The sequence below is a fragment of the Corvus moneduloides genome, chromosome 7 (genome assembly GCF_009650955.1).
Source record: "Corvus moneduloides isolate bCorMon1 chromosome 7, bCorMon1.pri, whole genome shotgun sequence".
Lineage (NCBI taxonomy): Eukaryota > Metazoa > Chordata > Aves > Passeriformes > Corvidae > Corvus > Corvus moneduloides.
This window is the reverse complement of record NC_045482.1, coordinates 7,825,012-7,852,984: the sequence shown is the minus strand read 5'-3', so window position 1 is coordinate 7,852,984 and position 27,973 is coordinate 7,825,012. Positions and strand designations below refer to the sequence as shown.

Here is a 27,973-nt window from a genome sequence, read left to right as displayed (position 1 = left end):
TTACTCAAAATAGGAAGGAATTAGAACACATAATGCATGTGTTTGATACACCTGGAAATGTCCAACCAAACTAAAACTTGGTGCTACACCACACAACATGGTGCAATACAGTTTCTAAATAATTTTTTGTACCATTGCTCTTAGAAATTTCCGGAGCTGTTCACTATCTGTAAGAAAAGATGATACTGACCTGACTTCAGAGGTAAATGACAACTAAGAAATAAAGTTCAAGTGTTTAAAAATAACCAGTCTGAAACACTCTCTGAAAAAGGTATTTCGGACCACACCGTACCTTAATTTTTCTGTATGTAAGAGAGAAAGAGATGATCTAATGGATTTTTTTCTAACTAAACTCTAGGAAATTATTCTCAGGTTTGCAGCTCCTGTAAGTAAGCGTTGGAACAATGTTTTCTGAGAGTAATTGATAAAACCTGCCATCCTTTATGTAACAATTAAATCCATAGATGAATAGGGGATTGACACTGATTTGCCTCAGAGGGCTTGGTAGTTTTCAACTCAAAGACGAAACACTGTGGTTGGTGGTGTTGGGCTTCTTGAATGCTGTTCGGGTTCATTAATGTAAAATAATGTGTCATCAGAGGAAAAACTGTGTACTGGTCTCTAAACCAGTATAAAGAGACACAGTTGTCTGAACTGTGTGAATCCATCTCCTACAAATATATTGATTTGTGCCTTAGTGCAAGCTATGTATAAATTCTACATTTTTTTTTATATATATATATATCTATATATATATATAAAATACATTGTTGTTATAAGCTGAAAAATGGGAGGGAGCTGATGTGATCTTCAGTTGTGCCATTTAATCTCTAGTGAGAAGAATGACTTGTGTGGAAAAATGCTCTTCAGAAAGACATAGTGTGTTTGCAAGGGACCTTTTTGTGGGAATTTTGCCACCAGGGAGCCATTGTCATAAGTAAGCTCTGTGGCTAGTAGCATATATGATTCTGTGTCAGTGAGTGCCATGTGTCAAAAAATGTAGGTGTTTTACATATGAAGAGCATTTTTAGAAATTGAAAATCTGAAGCAATTGAAATTTAACAGGCAGGAAGCTGGGTGGGCATTGCTTTACTGAAAGGAAAATGCTCCACAAGTGCCTGCTTTGCATTTCCCAAACACGCTGTGTGGTGAACGTGCAGTTGCCACACTGAACAAACACTGAGTGTATTTATTGAAGGCTTATTGGAGCTGGTGGGATGTTCATACTCTAGCATGGGTTCCTACAGCTCTCTGGAATTGCTGTGCATTTACTATGATGTTCTATTTGCTTTATAAAGTAGATGTCGGTTAATGCCATGCCATGAAAATGGTGTCCTCTCACCACCCACTTGGTAATGCCTGCTGGCCATGAACTGCACTCCCCATAAACTCCCCTTTGGTGACATGTTTGAGATTAAAAAGCAACAGTGCCAAGCAAGCAGCTGAATTAGTGCTCAGCTCAGTGGTGCACCTCTGCTGGATTATGCCTTTCTCTTGCCATGAACGGCACCATTTCAGGTGCCGTTGCCTAGAGCAGGCTTTTTCTTTGAGTAAGTCAGGGTGATAATGTGAAATAGAGAGGAAAAAATGCACAAGCAGTGATTTGTTGAGTTTAAGTAAGGAAGGAAATAAACTTTGGCCAAGGGCTGAAAATGAATCTCATCAAGCTAACCTGGGCCTTCAGACTGATTTGTATTCCACGTTTTCTGGATTTAATCTGCTTTGGGATTTCAGAGATATTTTTAAAGAAATAGAATAGTTTTCTGAACTCTGGAAGACTGAAGCTATTTCCGTTTGAAATGGCCTTGCTGGCTGTGTCTCGGTTTCCCATATGTACTAAAATACTGGAAAATGTGCTTTAGTTCTTTAGTAGTATGATGGGATGTAATTAGTTATAAAGACAGATGAAATGTAGATTTATTTATTTTTTTTTTCCCATGCTTGGGTTAGTAATTATAACTGTCAGGAATTTTCCCTTATCACTCCTTCATATTTATCTAGTTCTCGGAGTACAAAATATATGGGAACTGCAGGGGGCAGGGGTGCAGTGACTGCAGGAAAGGAAACCCACAGATATTTGCTATGAGCAGCTGATCCCTGGAATAATGGCTTTTCAGCATTTTTTAATATGAGGGCCCTGAAAAATGTTGGCAGTGCAGTGTACTGCAGAGCATTTTAAATCTGCTAACAACACATTGCCTTTTCCGCTGGCTTTCTTTAAGCAGAGGGGCTGAGGTGCATGTCTTGACTGCATCTCAGTTCTATGTTGGAAACAAGGGAAATTTCCACAATCCTGGCTTGTTTGTTTCCTTTTATGCCCTGGCTTTTTTTGGGAAGAAGTGTCAGGGGCTGACTTAGAAGTGGCCTCTGATGTCATCTAGTCAGGGCCCAGGTTTGGAATATCAGGACACCTGGTTTCAGCTAGGATACACAGCTGCATTTGCATTTTATGCACTTCATACACAGCTGTAGTTATCTTAGGGGAACTCTGTATGTTAATACTGGATACATGAAATTCATTTTTAAGGAACATGAAATATTTTTAAGGAACTATTTAAATATTTTGGGTTTAAATATTTTTTTACCATTTTATATGGAATTTATTGTGTATATTTAATATGCTCTTAGTTTGATAAGCAAACACTTCTATTTGCTTGTAGCTCCCAGAGCTATATGGATGATTTTGAGAGTTTAAGTTTGGTAGACACATTTATAAGACTGGTAAAAGTAGCAATGGAAAAGTGATTGGAAAGACATTTGCTTGATTATATTAAGAAATGTATTTGGATTGAGTATTGCTAGAAATTGGTGGCCATGATAGCAACACCATCCACACATGGAAAAAGAAGTCTTTTTCAGGAATCCCCCCAACCCACTTTTATTGTCTTTCCTGTAGGGAAATTTTCTGTCTTCAGTGCCTCTTTGTATTGCTGCACTTGGATAAATAAAAAATAGGTAGGATAAAAGAATTATTTACAATAATATAATATATTCCTAATACAAGTATTTTGATGCCCTCTCTCAAATTAGTTTGAACTTTTAAAAAATGGAGCCCTACCATCCTATTGTGGCCATGGCCTCCTATATTATTATGGTGTCCCTTATTTAACTGGTCAGAACATACACTAAATGTCTGTTAAATACAGCAAGTTGAATCTGGTACATTTTCAGACTGGACTATTTGAAAGACAGAAGGAAATTTCATGCATATAAATCCATAAAAAATTCTGAATGAATGAAATCCCAGAGTGATCATGTCTGTTTTCCATTTATTATATATGCTATCCTGCACAGAGCAGGATATTATAGAATAATGTAATGCATAAGTCATGAACAAAAATTTTGTGAGGGATTTTAATTCATGGAAAGAAAAAGGAAGACTGTGGCTCACATTCCTTGAAGTCACAAACTCCTTTACCAAGGACAGCAATGTACATTGTAACCTGGTGGTAAGGTGCTACTCCAAGTGAACAAGTTTCTAGAAGAGATTCTGCACCCTTTTTTACCCTGCCATGTAATGTATCTTTTGGTAAACAGTGAAATAATCCACTGTGTCAGTAATTTAGATTTTGTCTTGCCAACAGAAGTTATTATTTTGGGTTATTAAAAAATTCTGGTTTAGGCTTGAATCCATATCTTAAGAGTTCCTTTGTAAATGTGAGATAATTCTTGGTTTAGTTTAAAATAGGAAGAGAAGAAGAAATCTCCTGTTACTTTATGCTGTTTACCGTTATAGACAGATGTCTGAAAGTACTTTTTAAAAACAGTTGAGGCCATTTCCTAACAGATAAAAGAGATCCTGAATAATGTGCTTGTTAAGTGCAGGGGTGTGTCTGATTCAGCTGCTTCAGGTTTCCAAACCATCAAGCAATGGAAAGGAGTGCAATAGGGTCGAGTCTCCTGTTCCCCGAAGTAGGATTGACTGGGGTCCTAGGGATGAAATAACAGAATCACAGCCTGGCTGTGATTAGCAGCCAGTGCTAGAAGATAAGTAAATAGCAGCAGGACATATTTCTCCTCACCATATGAGAGAGAACACTTAAAAGGCAGAGCTGCTAGTAAGCTCTATATAGAAGAGTCTGGAAAATAAACTCCTGCAGCATCGTTTTGATTTTCACTACATGTCTCAGAGCTTTGAAGTTGTTCTGGCAAGTGATGATTGGTTTGTTGTTGTTGGATACCTCAGCATGTATTCTTTATGCTTGCAACAGACATGAAGATTGCAAATAAATTGGGTAAATCATTTAAAATATGCTATGTGCTGTAGACAGAGGAAATTTGAGGAATGTGTTTAAATGTTAAGCCCTCACCACCTGTTTGCAGTACAAAAAAAAGCTGATAGATGCTGTCTCCTTTTTGACCCTAAGTTATGGGTAACTTCTGTGGAAGGATTCCTGTAACATAAAAGTTGCTTATGTCTTGGGGGGTAAGTGTTTTCAAAGTGATAGTTCAAGGTCCTTCATGCAAAAAAAAAAAAAAAAAAGAAAGAAAAAAAAAGGTAGTTGTTGTTTGCTGTAGTCAACTTCTTAAATTTTACTCTAAATAATTTGTTAGTGCTGGTAGAATTTTTCTAGATGTACTTATTACACTTAATGATGAGGTGAAGCAATCTAAACTTACAGAGAGAACAAGGAAAATGGACGAAAAATGGTGTTAATAGTTTAGTTTCCTATCTATCATCTCTTGGCAATATGCCACTACAAGGAATTATCTTTTTTTTGAAAGAGAAAATCCAAGACTGAGCATCAGTAATGGTCGCAGAGGGGAACTTTTATGTGTGTTAAGGTGAATAGCTGATGCAGAAGATGGATTGTGTACTGAAACTTTATGTTGCAAAACTTTGATCAATGCTTTTTTTAAGTTCTTTGATCTGTGTTAAACTGAAATTCCTCCTCTGGATGTTGTGTTCACCATGAGAAGCTGCAGTATGAGTGGGTGGATCTGGCCGGAAACTACCACTTTTAGCCTAGAAAAATGATCTCCAGTGGCATAAAAATAGATATAAAATGTGGCACAGAAACTCTTTTGTCTCTTGAGTTTGGATGAGTTTCTGTGAGGATGGAAATTCATATGAAAGTGCTTATTGGAGGTATTGGTCAGAGGTTTACCAGCCATCCACTGAAGGAAAATGAAAGCCGTACAGGTGACTTTTGAACCACTTGGGATTTGGGAGCCAAGAAATACATCTGCAATAGTTGAATAGAAGTCCAAAGGTGTTAATTGAGTTAATCTTACATTAAACAAACACAATTACTGTAGTTTAAGATAGTTTAAGTCTAGTTACTTTTCAGAAATACTTTGTTAGAAGATTCAGTTTAGTTTTAAAGCTTTTAGAGCAGATCTTCATGAAGAATGAGAAAATCAATGAAGGACAATTAAGGCAGATTTTAGGCTTTGATTTGGAAAAGGACTTGTCTGTTATTGCAGCATGGGAAACAGTGCATCAATGTCAGGGGACAATATGCTTTGCTTGGCATTGAAGAAGTCCTTAGTTACCTGTCTCTCATTCTTGTCAAGTTGCTTTTGGACTGTTTTGTGAGATCTGACATTCCCAGTGGGTCTTTGTAGCCACAGGTCAATATTTTGGTTTCTGCATTTATGAAAATACATGTCAGTGTTTCAGTTTTATTAACTCAAGCTCTTGAGATGAAGACATCCTGCAGAGCACATGGTGACAATCTAAAAAATGTTGGTTTTGTTGAAAATAACCAGTTTACATGTATGAAAGCTTTTACATACCAAAGTGGCAATAAGCATCTATAGTAGGGAAAAAAGTAATCAGTCTAATGTAGTAATTTAAGATTAGTTATTTCATAAAGCTTAGTATGCTGACTCTCCAAACTGTTCTGTTGGTGTGGGCATCCAGGCAGTTCCCAGAGGAACTGCTGGCTTGCTGCAGTGTGGGATTTAGCATCCTGCTGGCTCTGTGCCATTCCAGCCTTTTTCTGGGATCCGTGCTGGAACTGCCCAAAGCTCAAGCTCACCATGCAAGCAGAGTGCAGGTGTGTTTGGAGATGTCCATGGAGAAGCTGCATCTGCCTGGGCAGGCAGAATCTTCTCCACAGTTCTTAAATACCCTCCTGCTGCTCTATAATTGACTCAGCAGGAGATGGAATTTATCACTTAGGACTGCTTTGCTAGGCACTGCAAATTAGGCTTGGGTTGGGTATCCTGCGCTGCGCTGCATGCTAAGAAATTTGTAGAAATCACTGGTTATGAAAATGCTCAGGAGTATCATTGGTGGCTCTTTTCACCACCCTGTGACATCCCCAAACCTTACCTGGATTTCGAATCCCGGACCACATATTCTCACAGGCCATTGTGATTTAGTGAAGTTTCGCTTTCCTCTTTTATTATCTAAGGTAGCATCTTTGTCACTGAGTGAAAATAATTTCCTATTTGTGGAGATGGGAAAGTTCCCACCTTTTGAAAGGAGCATTATAACACAGATATGTTAAGGCTGAACCTCATGCTGTTTGAGTAACTGCTTAGTGTCTGTGCTGTGTATTTTGACTTCAGGTTGGAAGTGGAGTTTCAGAAGGCAAACATGGAACAAACGTTGCTCAGTTCTATAGACGGTTATATATATATATATATATAAATATATAGAGCATACATAGTGAATACGAAAAGTTGGGGGTCCTTGTGTATTTACAACTTCTAAACCTAAATGGTCAGTCAATGCTGAAGAGGGAATTTCACCAGTGTGAAGAAGGTGGTATGATGTTCATCTGTAAGCCATGGGTTTCATCCCAGAACTTTTCTCCAGTATTTAAAGAATAATTCTTCCAAAGTATTTGAGTGAACTCCTTATTCCATAGCACTAATAAAGGATCCTATAAAATCATATAGTTTGGAGTAAAAATAAATAAATCATGCTGTCCAGTTGTAAATATAGATATGTATAAACCAATAAATTCTGTAGCACTTTGTTAAATTTCTGAAAGATTATTCACTGGATTCTTGTATTTGGAAGTACAAGTAACTGTTAGATCATCTATTATCTGACCCTTTAATATCATATTTCATTTGCTCTCACCACTTTACCTTGAACCCAGTATTCTGTGTTTATATTGATTACATCACTATTGAAAAATGTAGTGTGCCTCGTTATCCTAGTTCTTCCAGAATTGTTAGAGGTACCTTTTAATTTTTTGATGGCTCCTCACCCATCTAATTGGAGAATACAGTGTCTCAGGGAGAGGTTAGGTTCTTGTGGACACTTGGTTCCCATCTGTGCTTCTGGATAATGTCAGTGGGGTCTAGTACATCTGGTGTGGTCTAATGTCATGTCTGTTTGCATGCTGGAAGTCTTGGGATCTCAGACATGCAGATTGAAAGGTATTGTCTGGTATCCACACTCTCATTTCCTAACAGGACATAATCTTTATTATTCTTTAGTGCCTCAGCACTAAAGCTCAGCAGTGATTTCTTTTCATTAGAGACTGAAAGTTTTAGATTATATCAATATTCACATCTACTAGAAATCTTGTCCTAGTATTGTTTGGGGTTTTTTTTGAAGGCTGACTACAATGTGGTTATTCCGCAATAGTGGCCAGGGATCATGGATCCCACTACAACCTGGGAGGCTCCACTGCCTCTTACAGTGAGATTTAGTGGACATGCTTTTGTGGTATTTACCTAGAGCTGTGAAAAGGCCTCAGAGATCAGCTCTAGTACAAATAACTTCCTTTGCCTTTGTAAGAGTCCTGGAACTGCTGCTAAACCAAGTGCGATGAGGCACGAGTCTTAAGTAAATTACATTATGGATAATAAGGAAAGACACTAAGAAATCATACAGAATGGAAATGATTTTTGAGAGAAATAATTTGTTCAGAATCCAATCATTATGCTGAGCTCTAATTGCGTATCTAATGTTATTTCTTTAAAAATGAGCAGTGACTGGCCTAGTAACATAATATTTAAGAAAATGTTAGATTAGCAGCATAAATTGAAATACTGTTTGAATCAGATCTTGAAATGTAATTACCAAGTGCTGTATAGTCATTATGGAGAACATGGTTGCTACAGATGTACCTGATAGTGTACAGAGGTGATCTACACCAAACCAAAGCTTTCAAGTCATTTGACAGGTTATATAATAGAATCAATAAATGTCAGTGTCTAAGAATGAGTTTTATGGTGTAATAATTTCAGTTTGATCATTTGCAAACATTACTATCAAATGACATCTTTTTTTATATTTAGAGACTGTGTGTTTTCTGGTGATCAAATAGAAACTAGCAAGTGCAGGTATTTCTGGGTTTTGCATTCAAAACTAAAGAATACTAAGACTTTTAGCCTGTTTCAATGGCCAGATACTCAGCAGCTATGCAAGATTATTTTTTAGAATGGACATTTCTTATTTATAATTAGTTCTTTATTAATGCCACAACTGTCTCACTCAGCAGTCACCATTCTGATTTGTTGGCAAGATTCTGTGAAGTATGACAAGCAACATCTGAGCTATGTGCTTTTGTAAGTTGTTATATTTGATTTATAGACTGTATGGAGTGTAAACTGCACTGGTCTGCTTAATATCAAGAGTATAAGGGGCCCTGAAACAACAAAGCTGTTTATATTCTTGAAGTGTTGATATCCAAGGAATGCATCAGAGTGAGGTTTGCTACGAACACAATGTATTTATAACTTTATATTATATATTTATAACTTATAACAGTTATATTTATAACTGTTAAAATGGCACAGCCAACCATGTGGAACTTGGAACTATATAACTGGTATTGTTTTTCTGATACACTGAAAGGATATTTTGCATCCCAGAACCTTGTTGATGCAGCTCTATTGAGTAACTATGTCCTAAAATATGACTGGATAATTACAAAAATGAAGGTATACTTTGTAGAACCAAAAGAACAGTCTGTGTTTGGCATAATATAGTTCAAGCATTAAGTCAGACTGACTTCTGGTATTTGCTCCTGGTAGGAAAAAAAAATCAGAAAACCTGCAAATTACACTGTTATAGTTTTAAATTACTAGATTTCTAAACTGGTGAGCATTGTATTAAAACCAAATCAGAGTGATTTCTATGTAATATAGCAGTTTATCAGGTGTGCACAGTGGGGCACTTCTTATCTTGAAAGTGATCTTCTCCCTATTTGTCCTACAATGCATCAACAGGGAAGGTTCTCCACGCACCCAGAACTAAACAAATTTATATCAATTTTTTGTGTTTGAACTTAGGGGTTCAGAATTGCAGAGGAGGCTACATCCCTGCTGAAATGTCACAGAGCTCAATACTCAGCTGAATTGGTCATTCACTCAAAATTCTTTCAAAAAACCCCCAACCAAATCCAAAAACAAGAGTCTTCAATTTTCTAAAAATTGCCTATTGGGAAAATTTCTCTAGTAAAAATCCCATGTATGTAATTTACATAATATGTAACTTTATATATACACATATATATATATGTGTGTGTGTGTATATATATATATATATATATATATAAAGCTATTGCCTAGCTTTAGGTGGGTGCAACCTTTGTTGCACTTTGTACATTTTCATGGTTTACATATGAGAGTAATTGCAATAGCTCATGGCATCTGATAAAAATTTAATATGTCATGTATTAATTTTCAGTGCCTCCTACAACAGTAAGAAAACCAAAACAGCCTGCCAACCACAAATAAACCCTGTCAAAAATTCCTCTGTCAAGTGGTGAGCAAATTCCTTGTCAAGAAAGGATTTGTGATCCAAATATAGGAAATTCAAATGCCCCAAAGTTTCTAGCAGAAAAACAGAGAGCTAGTCAATGTGAATTGTAAATGTACAAAGAGGAGCCTGATCCAAATTTAATGAGGCTAAAAAATGTTTTTGTAATTGTTAAATTAAGGGGGTCTAAACTTTAACATTAAATTCTGGGTTGGATCTATAACATTGTTATATTTGTTTTCTACATAGGTCTTCAAAATCTTTAGTATAGATAAAGTTATTGAAAATACATTAAATTATCCCCAGTAATCTTAATTTCTAGATCAAAGCAGTCAATGCTTTTGGGAAGGAAAAAGCTGAACTAATGTTTTCCAAAATATATCTGAATGTGACTTGTTAACTGGGGATTTTTTTCAGCAGTAATGAAATCTGTGCTGGCTCATCCATTAGACAGATTTTTACTGGTGTGTTTTTTAGGACTAACCTTTCCATCTCTCACAAATAGCTATCTTATCTGTGTTATTTTCAGTTTCTAACAGGTCTTATTCTTGGTTTATGACTATTCTTAAAAATACATATTGTGTCTGCACCTTTGTGCATAGATGGCACAGTGTTTGTGCATGTTGGACAGCCCAGGACAGAGATGCTGTGGGTTGGGGTTCCGTGCGCCGTGGGGTCGCCGCAGCAGTGCCTGAACAGCCGCGGAAGCCGGCTGAGGTATGACCGTGCACAGCCACTCCTTTCTCTCAGGAATCTGCTGGGATACCACCACACCCTCTCCCAGGCTGCCCCCACAAACACCTCCCTTCTCTCTTTTCCAATGCTAGCTCAAGAATTACTCTTCCCCCAGTTTTTCCAGGTTACTCCTGCGATTGTATCTTGCTATTTGAGGTAGAAATGTTGCCTGCCAGCTGGAAACTGCTGGAAACAGGGAGGCCTTTTATGGAAATGCTGACACAACTTTATCTATAGCATAGCAGTGTAAAACATCTGTTTCCAATAAGGTGGTTATTATCTTTTCTTGTCAAACTTATCACTACAAAAATATTTTCAGTTTCTTCAATAAAAAGGGGTGCAGTTATAGACATGATAAGAAGGAGCTTTATGAAGGATGGTTTTCCCTTTTGATAGTAATTTATGCATGTTTATTTCATTGCCAGAGGCAAAAAGCTATATTCCTTTTATATTCTCCCAGTTCATCAGTTTTGGTAGTTCTTCAGGGATACAACACAGAGGACCACATGTAGACATGCATCTTATTCTGCAGCTTTTAAAATTGCTACAATCTCCTTGTTTAAAAACTGGTGCACAGGTGACTGTGCTGAAGGGCAGTTGTAAACAGTGGGAGAGTCTGTCAGTGAGGAGGCTGATCCATGAACTTCAGTGCAACTTTACCTCTTCACACATATTCTGTACATTTAGTCGTGAGAATTTGTCTGGTTTTCTCTTTTGCTCACTTAATGCAGTTCTGTCTGTTGTTTTATCATGTGTAATAGTAAGATTCGTGACAACAGCTAGAGGTTAGGAGAGCACAGGCCTTGAAAGATTTTACTTTAAACATTGAATAAGGCCCTGATGAATAGAAGTAGAGAATTAATTCATATGGTGTTATCAACTCAGTGCTGAAGGCCTGCTTCTTGTGGGTGGTCTACGAGTATCAATTTGTTTTGTTACTGGCATCTAGTATATGTTGCAACATTACTGAAAGCCTGAACTCTTACATGAAGTTTTGAAAAGAGCCTGGCAGAAAGCCCTCTCCCAAGGAGATGTGCACTGGTGTGTCAGCAGTTCCCTTTTAGATCACTGCTCTCTTTAAGGCAGAAGTTATGTTATACTTGAAGGCTGGTGAAAAGCTATTTTAGAGTACTGGCTGTTCACTGAGTATTTGGGAGGTCTGGGTGCAGCACACAGGTGAGGCACTTCTGCCTGGGATGAGATACAGAGCTTGGCCTCGCTGCACGGAGGACAGTCTCATTGCCCATATCTCACCTCGGTGTTCATGCAGATCAGTTGTGTCTCGTGTGTTGTAGCTCTGCTGTGGGACACTCCTCCCTCAGAGTGCTCTGTCTTGAGCACTGGTGTGCACCTTTAATGGCTGAAATAGTCACTTCTTATGTCCTGCAGCACATTTTATTTGAGAAAATTTGATTCTAACAGCCCTTTAATAAATTTGATTCCGAGCCTACTAACCTGTTAGGATTAGTGATATTTAAAAAATAATATAGTGATGATATATTTAGACTTATTTGCAGAAAGGATTGTTGGGAGTAGCTGCATGAGGCTGTGTTAGCCCAGACCACCAGTGGAGAAGGGGTTAGTGAGGCAGGGCATTGGCAATACTGCATTTCTTCAGTAGTGTAAATAAATTTAGCAATAGGACACTGTGTTCTGGAAATTGTCACAAACCTCCTGTGCACTTTGTGGATAGATGCCAGCTATTTCTAATCCTTTGAGAATTGTCCAGTAGATAGGTATCTATGTGAAAAAACAGTTCCTGATCAAGGGACTATTAAGTCAAAATCTTCAGCTGGTGTAAACTGGAGAAAGTTCCGTCTACTGACAGCTCCTGATTTCTCAGAGCTGATTCTTCTAATCAGCTGTGAATGCAACACCCTATTTCCAGGCTTTTTCTTCAAGAAATATGAGTACTTTTGGTGGTGCCCTTTGTGATTGTAAACTTCTGAAGGAGCTAAAAGATCAGATTTGGTTCAAAAGCTCTGTTAAGTCTGCAGTATAACATCCTTAACTGATTAATTGAATTGCAGTACCAGGTAGAAGAAAACATGTTAATATGCAGAGATGTTCCAGTCCTGCTTTACACAAAAATGCGAGTAGTAACCAGGCAATAAAGCCACCTCTTAAAGGACTTGAACATAAATATGTTACAGGCTTTGAAGAACCAAGATAATGTTCTCACTTCTGTCCTCTGATGATCACAAGCATTGGACTTTACCGTTTCCTAGAGTGTGTTCCAAGATGTCCAGTACTTCGCTGAACTAGATTCATATTCCTAAATTAACAGTAAAAAATCTCAAATGACTGTCTATTTAAGGTGTTGTGGTTTACTTCTTGCTATGGAATTACTGACCCTTAAAAAGTCTTATCGAGCCATTCTTGAATGGGACACTGTTATGTTAAGGTGTCTTCTTGGTGTAACACTCGGATGTGTAAGGTGGAAAAGTAAAGTAAATATGTTTTTTACTTAGGGAAAAGGTTTCAAAGAAAGAATGTGGACCTTGAAGGGAAAAAATGAAGTGGAAGGGCTTTGTGGTTCAGAAAATGAAAATGTGTAGGAATCTAAAAAGATAGGAAATGAGGGTGCTTTTTGAGAAGTAAGACCTTTGAAGACTCTGGTGAGCTTGTGTTAAACTGGAGTTTATCTGAACCAAGCAAAACATTATTTGAGCTTCCCCAGGGAGTGATTTGAAAAATACTGCAGAGATTTGGTGAATGGACTTGTATGATGTTTGTATGCCAAACTGCTGTTTCAGTCACAGTATATTGTTTTAATGCAAAACCTGCAATAATTCCCTGTTTAAATAGAGCCCACCAGGCCCTAAAGTGAACCTTAATGTCCTTTATGAAAAGTCCTAAACTGTCAGGTTGAAAGAAGTAATTGGGCTGCTGTTGTTTGTTGCTCATATTGCAGTCTTAAATGCTGTGTGAAAGATGTAATTTGAGATGCATTTCTTGTAGGACAGATAATCACTTCTAATGATCCACTGCATTAGAGAGAAAAAACCCAAAACTATGCTGAAAGGTGTGTATAAGGAATTGATACGATGCATCATGAAATTTTAGTGCCTCTAAATGTAACACAATAATGCTTTACATGGTATCAAAGCCCACTGACATTAATAGGTGTCTTTTGATGCCATTAGCTCTGTCCCCAAAGGTTTATCATTTAATGGCACTGAAGACTGAATTAAAAAAGCTGGTTTTCAGCTGGGTTTGTGCTACTATCATGTAAGTTTGGAGATGACTAAACTAAGACACTTTCACCATTAAACTGAGTCTAAGGTGTTGTGCAGGACTCCTGGCTTCCAGCTGGTGATTTCCACTTCAAAGCCCAAAGTTTGGTCATGTTAGAGCCCAGTTCTGTGTCAAGGTTCCCTGTGTTGTTTATACCGATTTCTGGGTGCAGTGAAGGACCAAGTTTTGATATGAGCAATGGGGCATAGTCACACTAGAGTGCCCACATACCCTGAATTGTTCCCTAGAAGTGATCTTGAGTCTAATGTTTGAGTTACATCCCTTAAGAACGGATGCTTCTCTCAACCACACACAGGTTTTCATTCTTTTATAGAAATGTTTTATTTTCTCTTTTGTATTTTATGCATTTACATGAACCTAATTGCAGCTCCTGGCTCTGCTTTCGGAGTTAAGTGATTCAACAAGATGTCAGTATTCAGAATGCTTTGCTTTGGAAAAAAACGTTATTGTAACTTGGATGCTGCCTCCTTGGGCTTTTAAAGGCTGATATCAAAGAAACCATAGTAGGATAAAATTAAAAAGATCTGAAAAATGATGAAATAGTTTTGAAAGGAGGAACTAAGGGAAATGCTAAGTAGATTATGTTCAAAGCAAACAGTAGCTGGAGGTGATGACGGCTGGTTTGTTTTAAACTAGGCATCCCTACTTGAATTTTAATTCATTCCAAACTTTTTAGTATGGATTATTTGCCTGACAAAAGTTCATTATGCTTCCTCCCTGAAGTATGGAAAGATATCCAGTGATTAGGAGCAGGAGAGCCTGCAGGAAAGCCTTTCATTTCCTCTGTCCCAGAAACCATAATCCTGCACCAGAGCAAAGTAATGGCTGGTATGTATCCATTTATTACTGCAGTGCATCTAAATGACAGGGTGGATAGTATGTCGTCTTTGCTGATTTTTTTTCTTTTTTTCTTTTTTTTTTTAAACATTTGTATGGACCAAGAATTGGGACAGTAGCAAAGACAAGTTAGAAATTAAATGGAAATAAAAATTTGTAACTTTATTCCAGTGCATCATACAGTAACACAGAATCTCCAGGTGGCAAAGATACCTGTAGTTCTTCTTTCATGGGATTTTTCTTGCCAAGTTAATGTCCTTTTCTACTGTTGCATCAAGGCAAAATAAGAAACTGGGTTTTATTTAAAATTCCTTCTTAAATTTAATGAAGTTATGCAGCACTCTGAAAATGGAGCGAGGACGTTCTTCACCTGACCTAGCTCTGCTCTTCTTCCAGTGGGATTCAAAGTACGTTGGTCCGCAAATATGAGTCTACTTGAAGTCATCCTTGTTGCAGTGTACAATCACCAGCCTATGCTAGAGGGGAAGCTGCTCTTAAATAACTGAGTTTTCCCTAGTCAGCCTGGATGAATTGGGGCAACCTTGAAAAGGTCTCATGGCTCAGAAATGATGGAAAAGATGGAATTGGGTCAGGTCAATGAAAACATTTTTCCGCAGCTTGACTTGGATGTTTTTTTACAAGACTTTTGTTGGTGTGACGTTCCCTCTAGCAAATCCCAGTAGGTTTTTTTGACTGAAATAGGTGATTTCAAACATCGTGAGAATGAAAGAAAAGGTTTTCAAGTTATGTAGCTAATAAAAGGACTGTCCTTGGTATTTTGGTAATGAAATGCTTTCCAACAAAAAAAAAGCCCTCAAAAAACCCACAACCCACATTGTAGAAAAATTCTTGAGCAATACTATTGTCTTTCTTTTATATTCAGTCTCAAAGATTTTTTTCATCCCAAACCTTTATTGAAATGAACTGAGTCCTACTCACTTGTTACTTACTAACATTGTTACTTTTACACACTGAAAGGAGGAAACTACTTATTGCTCCTGTATCTATAAGTAATAAATAAGTTTCACTCTCTCGTGGGCATGAGACGCATCTAAATCACTGTCTTTTCCTCATGTACATGTGTGATTATCTTCAGGATTACGCTTGAAAACCAGTCTGCTCCTTTAGAACCTTCCTCCCTGATGCTGTGCAGAAAGCAGCCATGGTGCCTTGAGGGCTGCCGAAGTCTGTTCCATGTCAGCTTGGAACCAGAAGCTGCTGACTGAGCTGTCTGAACTGTGGTAAAGGTAATGGTGGCAGAAAAGAAACAAGAGGCTTTGTTCCTGAAACTTTTGCAGACTTTTTTGCTTACCATTCTTCTTTTTTAATTTCTCACAGGCCCAGAATTTCAGCAAATGAATGGCTTTGCTGTACCAACAGTGTATTATGAGTACTTTCCAGCAATACCTTCCTACTCCACCCAAACACTGGGTAGTTTTCACTTCAGTTTGAAATGCTGAGGCTGTTGGAATGCAAGGATTTTTAATTATGGAATTGAATTTTCTTGCTAATTACAAATCTTTAGTTGAAAAAGAGGGTGATATTAGCCAGCAAGGATGCATTTAGGGGATTACAGGAGTCCACTTTGCAAACCGCAATGTAGAATAGCTTTGTGGGAAAGGCAGTGTGTAATGATAGGTTTCTCTTGAACTTTGATGTGTATGGCTTCAAAGAATGAGGGTGTTTGGGCAGCAGCAAGTGTGTTTCTCTTAGATATAATAAGAAAAGACATCCATATGCATTTTGTGTGACTTCAAAAGAGCTAAATCCTACAAAACAAGGAAGGCAAACCAGTTAGTTTGCAGTGCATTGCTATTTTATTACTTAGACTCTGAGTATTAGAGCATATGTGAAACTGGTACAGTGGAACTTGTAGGATTTGGAATGGATGGGTGCAGAGAAGAGCAGACAGCAGTTAGGGCTATTTATTTAATGCATTTTCCCCTTTCCATTAAATTGATTGAATCTGATTGCCTTCTACAGTGAGATGATTGGCTTGGTGCATAAGTGAAGATGTTTACTTTTGGTTCAGCAACGCTTTTGACACCATCTCCCGTAACATCCATTGGCAGTTTGGGGAAGTGCTCAGTATGGGACTGAATGGGTGGGCAACAACGTGAATGAGGACCTGGTGGGACTGTTGAGTTCAAAGAGTAATGGTTGGCAATTCTTAGTCCAGCTGGTGGCTAGATAATGGTGACATTCCTCAGGGATCACTTCTGGGAACATCAAGAGATGGTAATTTCAGAATCTGGCTGACACAGTGCAATCTTACCCCGCATGGCTTGTTCCTTGGGCCATTGCTTTCTGGCTGACTGCACAGCCAAGGTGGTTTCTTGTGAATTGTCCATAGATTTACTACAGGAGTGAGTGGAAACTGTCACTGATAGTGACACAGGAAGCAACTGAGAAAATTTTCTTCCCAGCCAAAATGCTTTATTTTTACTAATTCACCAAGTCCAAGTCTGGCTTTTCGAAAGACCAAAATCAAACATTTATGGATTCCAGAACAGGGAGCCAAAATAGACTGTAGAAGAATATTACATTTTCGCTGTAATCTTGCTATTTTAGACTTAAGTTTAGAAATATTATGTGCAGTTCGTTATGTCCTAATCAGATTGGCTTTAATTTGCAATAGCAGCAAGTTGGGCAGAATTTCCACTGTTGGGGTGTGTTTGCTTTCAGAATGAAACCTCTTATATTTTAGGAAATGTGCTAATTGCAGGTTTAGTTTTGTTTTAATTTTGAAGACAATGCCTGCATTGCTGAACTTGTGTGTGTTCAGCAGTGCCAAGCCCAGGCCCTGCCTCCACCGCCTGAAAAGGGTTTGCTGTGTGTTCTCTTTGTGAGTTGCCCACCAAAAAAATCTGATGTTTCTCTGGAACCAGCCTGTCTTCATGCAAATGAAGTGATTCCTCTTAAAAATGTCATCCCTTAGTCAAGAATGTGCTCTAGCATTTTGCTTATAAAACTGAATGATCTCTGTTGCCTCAAGCCTCTTTTGAGATAATAAAACATAGTAATTGCCCTTGATAAGCACTTTCAGGCTTTTTCTGCACTGAGTCAGCAGTAGCTCAACTGACTTTAACTACCTATCATGACAAAGTCCAAGCAGAGCGTTTGTGGCCATATGGACTCCAGCAGAGACCAGGGACCCCGCTACCGACTTCAGCTTTTGACTGATTTGCTCCAACTGTTGGAATCTGCAATAGTGTTTTCTCAGGCGTGCCCTGAATGCCTCCTCATTACAGTCTCTGTGCAGCCTTAGACATTTGGAAGTAATTTCATTTCCCACTGTATGCTTGAGGCTTGATTGGTGTCATCTGAGAGTATTTGTATAAGCACTGCTGGCATATCAGACTCTTCAACTCTCTCCTTCACCCTATTCTCCTGCAGGCACCTAGTGTAGGAACCCAGAGTGCTGAGAATATTTCTCTGCCTGTTCTTAAGGGTTTTTACCCCCCTGGACACCACTGGTATAGCTTTAAACCTTGGAAAAAATTACCAACAGTCAGATAACAGCTAGAAAATACAGTGGTGTGAATTAGGTGATAGACTACTATGTATTGTCACGGGGTGAAAAATTTAGAGGTTTTAGGCTTCTCTTTATAGTATATAGATAAGAGTAAAAAATACCAAAATGGAGGATTGTTGTTGTTCTCTAAACCTTCTTCTCCTTCTTCTACCACTCCTTATTTTGCAGTAAAAGTAGTTTGGAATGACTGGATAGAAAATTCCGCAGTTCCTAGTCGTGTTACTGAATAATTGGTAAGAAAGTAAAAATAATGTACGTTTTTAGTAACTATTGGTTAAAATGTCTTTAAAATGCTGTGGGAATCTTGATAATGGCTCTCACTCCTGCTTTTCCTCCCTCCATGCTGTACCGGGGTCACACTAGTGGCTCAGTTCCTCTGATAAGACTTCATAAACAACTATCTAGAAGCATTGAAACTACAGAAGAAGTCTCGTTTTATCTTTTAAGCGCCTTGCAAGGACTTTCAGCAGATTCTCTCCCATCAGGAGAGACTCGATTTATGGCACGCTAAAGTGTCACCTAGCAATGTGTCCAGCCAGCCTACTTGTGAACTGAAATAAAACCAGAGAAAAAGAAAGTTAAACATGTTTATATCTAACCTTGTTCTTGGGATAACTCTAATGAGTTAATTTAACTAAGTGCTTTTTAAATAGACTGGTCCAAAACTGGGATAACCAAAAGGAAAGGACCAGTCTGACTAAACTTTGAGCAGAGTTGCTTCTGCAGTGTCCTGCCTTGTCTGGGGTGTTTACAAGGGTTGAGTCCTGTTTAGCAGCTCAGGACCAGTGAGCTTAAGATGCAGATACACCACCATGATTTGCTTTTGAATAGTATAATTGAATAGTATAATAAACATTGGATAGTGCTGTGGGACCAGCGAGAGAAAGCCTTTTTACTGGAAGGGATCCCAGTGTATTCTGCCTTTGTATTCAGCATGTGTTGGATCTAGCTGTAAAAATATTGTTCTTGATTGTTCTGTCTTGGAAATGAAACTTATCCATAAAAAGGCAAGCAAAACTTCTGTTTGCCCTGATGGAGACATAAATCCATGAACCTGTGAGAAAAAGGGGAAATAGAGGCCACCAACCCAAATGCATGGCAGAATTGATTCCGTCCAGATAAGTGTAGAAGCAGTTGTGTACTTCACATATTGATATAAAATTAATTTGGAGGTTTTTAACTGTATCCTAAGCATGGTTTTTCCTATCCAGTTTTCCCCATTCAGTCAAAATTGAAATCACAATGCTGAGTGGAAAATAGATTTATTGATTTATTTTGGCACAATTTTCTGGAAGAAACAAACCCCAGCTGCCAGGTCACACTAAGAGTGCCCTTTATCTGAGAGATTATTTCTTCTCCCGAGTCAGGGTATATCGTTCTGCTGTTGCTTTCTGCTTCTAACTGGTGTTTAGAGCTTGGAGGCTGGATTTTCTTAGTTGGTGAATCTCAGACGGTGAACTCCCTCCCTGTAGTGCCAGCCAGATGGAGTGTATGGCTTTAGGAAGGCTTCATTGATAGTCACAGCAATTTCAACAATTAATTAAGTCTCTTCTTGGGGACTGACTTGCACCTTCATGCTTCACAGTATTTATTCGTACTTACTGGTATTTGTGGCCTCTGCAGGAAAACCAGTTGAGCCTGTAATTTTCCAGGTGAAAATATGTGTTTTAAAATTACCTACATCATTTAAGGGAACACCCTGGAACTTTTCTATTTCTGAAGGCTTGCAGCTCCTTGTCTAGAGAGATGGCCTCCCCAGTCACATTGACACTCACTTGGACTTAAAAGCATTCAACATCTTTCATTCTGTGGAATGCTGTTAAAAAGGTTTATTAATTGTCAACTTTGCAAATTATCCCCTAGGATTTTTTTTAAGCAGGAACTCTGGGGGATACCCCACCTCTTTTCCTAAGAAAAAGTTCTGATGAAACCCAGTTTCTTACAGGTTTGTGTTTTAAACTTCATGCTTGTGTGCATTCCCAAAAGTATAATGCAAGGGATTTGTTCTTACCCACTTTTTTACAAGTGACGTGGGGCAGTAACTTGGAGCTCCCTTGTCTTCCTGAATGTGTATGTCCACAAAACTGTGTATCAGTTCAGTCTTTTATTAGTAAAGTATTCCAGGTTCATCCTCATGTGTGTAACTGTAAAGTACTGATGTGAATTCTCTCTGTTAATCATCATTAACAGTAATTGTTTCTGTGTAACAAATGCAGAATAGATTTTGTATTTGTCAGCACTCCTGAGAACTATCTGATTTTTCAGAATAATTGATGTTTACATTATAATTTGTAAGTCACAGTAATTTGGATAATACGTTATTATTACTCCAAAAAAAATTACCAAAATATAAACAAAACAGGCAGTCTGATTCTTATTGGAGTAAATGAGAGGGTTTTTCCCATTGATTTAATGGGATCTGGATCAAACCCTACATTATTGTTGCAGCAGGCTGACAGTCAAACATTATTAACACCAAGCTCCCGTTGTCCCTGTCTTGGCAGTCTGCACACATGCACAACAGTACATCTGCAGAATGATTGTTAGCACGTATCATCTTTCACTTTGATTTACTTCTGCACCTCTGCTTTGTGAGTCAGTCAGCAGGATTAACTTTTGTAATTCATATCTCAAAACTCAGCTTTTCATTTTCTAGCTTTTTAAACTTTAAAACCACTGTATCTGTGTAATCTCGTATTTCCCTATGCTTTTCACAAACTAGCGCAAGGATGACAGAGAGGATGACAAGATACCTGTGCAAGCTGTTTTATTTCTAACCTTTTTTCATTAAATAACTATACCTCTTCTGTTCCAGTCTTTTTATGTTAAGCAATGCAAAAGAATTGGGGTTTGGTTACACTACACATCAAGACGCCCCTCCTAGCAGAAGAAAGCCTAAAACTGGCAGACTGTGCTTTCACTACCAGTCATCATCTTTTTTGTTTTTGTTAGGCTGTATACTCTACCACTGTAGGTCTGTCAGCCTCTAGATTCCTTTAACTAGCACATTGGTAGGACCACTAAAAATGCAATGAAATGGAGCTGCTTTGATGGCAAATCCTTTCCTTTTCCTTGCCATTTCCTCTATGAACCTAAGTTGTTCATGTCTGCAGAAAAAACTCATATCTGCAGGTTTTGCTCGGGCCATTTATTTTCTTCAAGTAGATCACTGAGAAATGTATTCCTGTCCTTCATATACCTGCCATCACCTCAGCTGAGGGTAGTGGTGGTTCACCCCTACTTTTTATGGTGCACATTTTTGTGGTGTCATTTTCCCTCTTTCTTTATCTCTCTCTCACTCTCTCAGTCTCTCAGTCTCGTTTGTTTCTACCCAGTTCCATGTCCAGGCCTTACTTTCCTTTTTCCATGTGCAAGATGTGAACCAGGAATCAGTGAAAGCAATATGGGCACAGCAATGTGAAGCACATAACTTTAAACAGCGAATGAAGCAGCAGTAAATTTCCAGGTGTTGCTTTCAAAATGATGTGGTGAAAAATTGAAATGATTTAATATGCTGTCTTTTCAAACCCTTGTCCTGCTGTTGGCTTGTTGAGGAGTGGAATTCACCTTGAGAGAGATGTACTCGAAATGAAAACAAGCTCAGCTTAAGCAGCCCAAAGCAGGGTAGGCCTTACACGCCTGGTCTGTTCACAGACTTTGACACTTGCTCGTGAAGACTGATGGGTATTGACAGCCATCTAGTGGCTGGGATGACATGTTGGGGTCCCTGTCCCCTTCTTCCTCCCCCCCAGTAATTAGTACAGCTTCAGTGGTGACACCAAACTGGGGCTGGGTATGTCAGTGCCTGATGTGATTTTTACTTCCAAGCTACTGATGCGTAGTCTCTGTGTCTGAGGATCCAGTAAATTACCTGTAACCGACTGTTTGACTGCTGATAAATCAGTTCCTTAAAGTAAAACCCATATTCCAACACATCAATATATAGCAGAAAGAAATTGCATTTTACTTACTGTGCTTTGCATTGAAATCCTCTTTCTCAAGGTTGGTTGTTGTGTAAGCTCATGAATGAATGAGTCCTTAAATATGTCATTGGCTATTTCCCCTGCCTCGCCTTTTATATTTGCAGACTGTATTGAAACTCGATGGGTTTTGAATCCTGTCGGATCTTTACTCAGGTCCAATACCAACTGGAGTTGTACTTTTTAGTTGGTAAGAAAAGAATTGGTGAATGGCCTAGCAGATCCTTTTGCCTCATTGAAAATTTCCAAAGCTGCTTCTCAAGCCACTCGGCACCTTGTGTTACAACTGTAGAGGTAGAAAGAACATGTGATATATAAAGAGTTTGTAAGTTGGTCCCTGTGATTAAAACAAACCTGCAAATTTCCAAGCTATAGAGGAAATGGTAGAATGATTTCCTTTGCTGCCTTTGCTGCTCTGGGTGTAGCTGGATAACATGCCTGCAGTTCAGGCCTGGGAATAGAATGTCAAAATGTTCTTGTGAAATGAGTTGGCTTTGAAACAGCTGCTCTTTCCAGGTTACTCTTTCAGTGTAATGCAGTCACAGCAGAAAGAAAAACTAGGAGCACTGAATTGAATCAAAAGATGTACAATTGTCTTTTCTGACAATATTATATGATGGTGGGTTTTTCCTTTTGTTTCTTGGTTGGTGGTTTTTTTTAATGACCATCATATCTGCAATCTGGTAGAGGAGCAGACTTAGTAGCTTTCAGAAGTTGGTATATGCTTTTTTCCCCTGTGTTTGTCTGCCCCTGTCTTTCCCAGCCGCTGAGCGGGACCCAGGCAGAAGCTAGTCACCATCTGGCTGAGCTCTGATTTGCCAAAGCAGTTGCTATGTGGTTTATTTGAAGTTATGACAGAATGCTGACTTTGGGCTCAATAACTTAGAAATTTCATTTATGCAAACTGCTGCTCTTTTGAACAGCACAACGAGTTCTGCGGGTGATACGTTAAAGAAGACACAGACCATATGCCAGACATCTGGGGCGAAAAGGCTAAATATGTCAGACAGTGCATTATGTCATGCTCACAAGGGAGAAGTGAGAAGAGTGGTTTCCAAAATATGATCTGCAGTTTGGAAAACGATTCTCACAGTGTCATAAATGGACTGTACAGCACACTTGGTTGATGTCTTTACTTCACACTGAAAACATTTCCTCCCGAGCTTCTGCAGCACCTCTTCGAGTCATTTTGTCTGTTGGTGTAATAAAGCAGTTGATGAGGAGCTGACCTGGTGAAAATTTCAATTTGAGTTTGTGTTAGAGAGCTGTTAGTGATGGCAGGCAACAGTTAATGACACATCTGCTCCCCTTCTTCAAGCTTTGACATTGATGGAGTAACTGGACTTGAGATGAGGCACGAAGCTGAAATTCCAAATCTGCTCATGTTTATTACTTCGTAATTTTCTGTTTACATCTGGTTTAAATTAGGACAGAAATGTATGGAACAGTGAAATTGTCCTTGTGCTTAGAGCTGTTAATTTTTATACTAGTAACAAGTTTGCTTAAACAAACAATGCTTGTGATCTTTGACTAAGGGGATGTGTCCTGTGTATATAATTGACCTTACTCTCAGTCTTGTATCAGTTAGAAGTTAGACCTGTTTGGGAATTTTCAGCAGTAGTTTTAACTGGATTGTCCAATTTCAAAGAGATTTTTGAGGGATTTCTGTGGTCAGATGGCGTTCCCACCCATGTAAGATCAGTCTTCTCTGCAGCATCTCAGGGGTCAGGAGAATAATTTTTGGACTGTGAGTGACAGCTTTGCCGTGTATGGCTCAGAAACTGTCTTGGCACTGGGATTCTTGGTTTGCAAGTTTTGACACATGGTCTAGGGACAGCCTGGGGATGGTTCTTTGGTCTTGCGGCTGCTTGCTCTGTTAAAGGATGAAATATTCGTTGGGACAAAATGAAAAAATCTTTTCTTGCTGCTAGGGGATTCTGTAAAATACTGGATGCACAATCAAAACTTTCCAATTTACTTCATTTTTGAACTCTTTCTCAGACATATTTTAATTTTAGGAGAAGATACTGAGATATACTCAGCTAGTGATTAAAAAAAAAATTCCAAACATATCTGGAGTGTTTGGCTACAAAGTAGGAAAAAAACAAAGGCAAAGACTTAAATATGGGTAAAAACAGTACAAATGTGAGTAAATGTGATTGTGTGAATAAGTACACAGAGAGAGGGTGTATGCATATAGTCAGTCCCTACTGGTCCTATATAAATAGTGACGTAGGATGGTCTTTCATGTATGGTTAAAATATTTAAGGGGTATTTTGTATCCAGTTAAGATATATTGTGTGTGTGCTGGGTTAATCATGTGGGGCCATGACCAGCTGGATTATAAAAACTGAGCATAAATCATGTGAGGAGCCTCTCATCACTCAGCTGGAGACACTGCTGCAAGTGCCACTGCAGTGGGTGCTGCTGTTGCCACTGGACAGAGGCTGGCTCTCCTGTTCAGAAGATTTGATTCTTTGTGCTGGTATTCCCATACACCAATAAATAAATCTTACCCAATAAATGGGATTGTCTTTTTTCTTTCCCCCAGCTGCTGCTGTGTCTGTCCCATCTGTCTGTATAAGCCAGCAGGGAGCAGGCAGCATGTGCCGTTCTGGACAGAAGTGTCACAGGTTCTTGTCCCCGGTCAGACCTCTCCAATGCCCTGTGCTCAGCACTTACACAGAGCAGGGAGTTGGCAGGAGTTCCTCAGGGCAGAGGCGACACCCCTCTGAGCAGGCTGACATCCAAAAACTCGTGAGGCATTCACTTGGTACTGTGGAGGAATTGTGCGCTCTATGGCGATTCTATTTTTCTTCTTTCTGATCAAGAAATAAAGTGGTAAATTAAGAGAGACATGTAAGATGACTGGTATTTAAAAGTCAGGAACATCAGCTTCAGCTATGCTGGTGCACTGTTTCCTCTGCATACGTGATGCTGCTTCTCATCTTGTGCTCTTTCCTTATCCAGTCCTCTTCCTTTGATTTTGTGGTTGGAAAATGTGTTGTATATTCTCTCCTCTGTCCCAGGAGAAGATGGTGAAGAAATAGCCTGCACTCAGAATGGACAGATGTACCTGAACAGGGATATTTGGAAGCCCTCACCATGCCAAATCTGTGTCTGTGACAATGGAGCTATTCTTTGCGATGAAATCCAGTGTCAAGATCTGCTGGAGTGTGAGAACCCCCAGGTGCCCCCGGGAGAGTGCTGTCCTGTGTGTCCCCACACATCACGGGATTTTGACCCCACCATTGGTAAGAGCCTTTTCTAGTTTGAAAGGAGAGACAGCCCAAAGAACTAGGAAGCATGTGATATTGAACTTTCTAAGGCTATTTTTATGGTGAAAATTTAAATCTGAAAATGGTAGGTAGTTGACACTTAAAATCCCTCTTGGGTTGCCCCACGGCTGACTCAAGACAGTTTGCTTTAGGTTATGAATCTGATATAAGCCCAAATGGCTTTACAGCTAAAAGGTTGATCTGAAATCCATCTTGATATTAGGTCGAATACTTGCTTCTTTTTGTGGTTCATCTGAAACATAAATATATATAATAAACATATTAAGATAAATATATATTGAATACATAATGATATGTAATAAGTGCATTCTTTAAAGTGCTCAGTTCAGGGACCCTCTAATAGACGAATAAATGTAAACAGTGGAAAGTGTTTCTCCAATGTGAAAACAGGGATCCTTTTGTGAGACATAAAAGAAGTGCGAAGTATTATTAACTCCCTATTTGCATCCTTTCTGTTATATACCTTGAAGATTGTCTTTTCCAGTCAAGTTCTTCCTGGAGAGATGTGGATAAAGGAATCCTTCCTCAATTTTTCTAAAAGAAAATTTCTTACTGTGCAATGAAAGCTACATAATACTGTGCAATGAATTATATAAAACTATGTTCAATGTATAATAGTTAATTTCTTCAGGAGATAAAATTGTTGATCAGCTTAATATTGAGCAAAGTAGTGATAAAGACCAAAGCAGACTTGTGTAATTGAGCAGTGGAGCAATATGTGGTGAGTATTAATAAAGAAATGGTGCATCCTGCTCTGTTTTGGGAGGCATTGGGCCAACACCAACAGGGTACAACCAGCAAATATAAAAGCAGTATGGATACATTCCTAAATACCTTACTGGTATTTGAGGTGTTTATAAAATATTCTTCTGAAGGATTTTTTTGGGCATGAGTGTGGCTATATGGCTCTGAATGCAGGCCCATGGTGTAGTGCAGGTGCTTTTTAAACAAGAAAAGGTCAAAAATCCCCCTGTGAGCTCTGTCTTCTGAAAGATACCATGTAATATGTTGTGGATCCATCAACAGTTATTGTTGGAGTCCGTATTAAAGCTTCCCTTGACTTTCTGTCAGTCATTAAGCCAGCATCTGATAACCCCCCACAAGATACTCTGCTTTCCTGAAGTGTTTTTCGTTATTCTGTGCAATGAGGAAAAAGGTTGAGGATCAGAGGACATTTTTGCAAAGTGTTTTGGTTCCTCACACCTGAACAAGGGAGTATGTGTGTCCCTGGGATCTCCCCCCAGCTCCCTGTAGGCAGTGCACCATCCACTCTGCATCCAGGATCAGGGATGGCTCTAGCTGCAACACCTTCACTCAACTCTTACTGTATTGTGTCTCTCAGAGTAAAACCACTAATTTCTTCTCTTTTCTCCTTTGTCCTTTCTCATAGGTAGAGGAAGAAAGGTAAGATTTCTTTTACTTTTTTTGTAATGTATTACTACTGTTAAAAGATTCCCATGTATCTCCTTGAAGCACATCACAAAAGATATATATATATAAGCTCTGTTAAAAACATTTAGTTCTTTCCCTTGACCTTCCTTGGTGGCTAGGGAGATTGCAGTCCACATGAAAAAAATGCTGGGATGCAGGCAGAAATCCCGATCTTAATACAGAGAATCCCCTGGCTGAAAATCCCTGCTGTCTACATCAAAGGAATTCCAGTTTGAGTAGATCGGTTGTTTCACCTCTAGCAGTGCCACAGACTGAGGGAAGGTAGTAATAATGATGTCAGTAGATGCTGAACTGTTAAAGCTTGCAGCTGGTTTTTGTGCTGAGGCTGAGCTGCCCAGCGGGCAGGAGGTAGCACTAGGATCGTGTGTCTTTTCCCAGAGCCACGGTTCTGTGGGTAGCTCCTCTTGTGTGCAATTGAACAAAGGGAAGACCTGTTCTTACAAGAGAAGTTAAAATGCATTTCCATAAGTAGGCCTCTAAAATAGTAAGCAACTGCAAGAAATAATTGAAATTATTTTTAGATGATCAAGTACATACACTCACCAAAACTGAGTACTCTCTCTGCAGAGGTAGCTCATGGAAATAAATGGACTGTAACATCCTTACTATTACTTGATAGGCAAGGCAGGAAATTTTTTATCTTTACAAAGTCCTCTTTTTTTCCTTAAAAAACCAGTTACCACCAATAGGCCTAAGTCCACGTTATTTGCTGCAACATGTAATCATTGTCAACACATTCAGCTCAAAGAAAAGTCAATTGTTGAATGCTGTTGTTCTTCACTCTGTAGCTATGCAATATCATTGTCTTCTGTCCCTAGGCTGCAGATGGATTCCTATGTTCATGGATTTGATGATACATATTTTAATTTAGTATCTTGAAGAAATGGAAACTGAATGCTGCCCCAGGCTCTGTATTTCACAGGAATCAAATCATCCAACAACAGAACTTCAACATATTTTCTAGCACTTTCTAGTGGTTCTAGCAGAAAAGTTTCATATTTTTTTAGTTTGATTCTTCTTTCAGACAGTATGTTATGCAGCTAGAGAATAATGTTAATTTATAGCCTTCATTTAATCAGTGTCTAGTCATTAAAATAATGCGGATTATTTGTCACAGGTACTTTAATCTTGTATCGTTAGAGAAGCCTTAGTTTTTATCACAGTCACAGGGATGGTATTGGTGAAACTGGTACTGTTAATTGTA

At 38.7% G+C, this 27,973-nt stretch overlaps 1 protein-coding gene across 4 annotated transcripts in view; it reads left to right on the top strand.

The window, feature by feature from the left end:
* Positions 1-27,973, top strand: part of COL5A2 (collagen type V alpha 2 chain) — a 172,290-nt gene that overhangs the window by 97,746 nt on the left and 46,571 nt on the right. For all 4 annotated transcript variants that reach the window (XM_032114536.1, XM_032114537.1, XM_032114534.1 and 1 more), the window contains 2 exons: positions 25,048-25,272; positions 26,708-26,721. In XM_032114536.1, coding sequence (XP_031970427.1) covers positions 25,089-25,272; positions 26,708-26,721 — 198 coding nt within the window. In that variant the 5' untranslated portion in view covers positions 25,048-25,088. The remainder of the gene's footprint in view (positions 1-25,047; positions 25,273-26,707; positions 26,722-27,973) is intronic.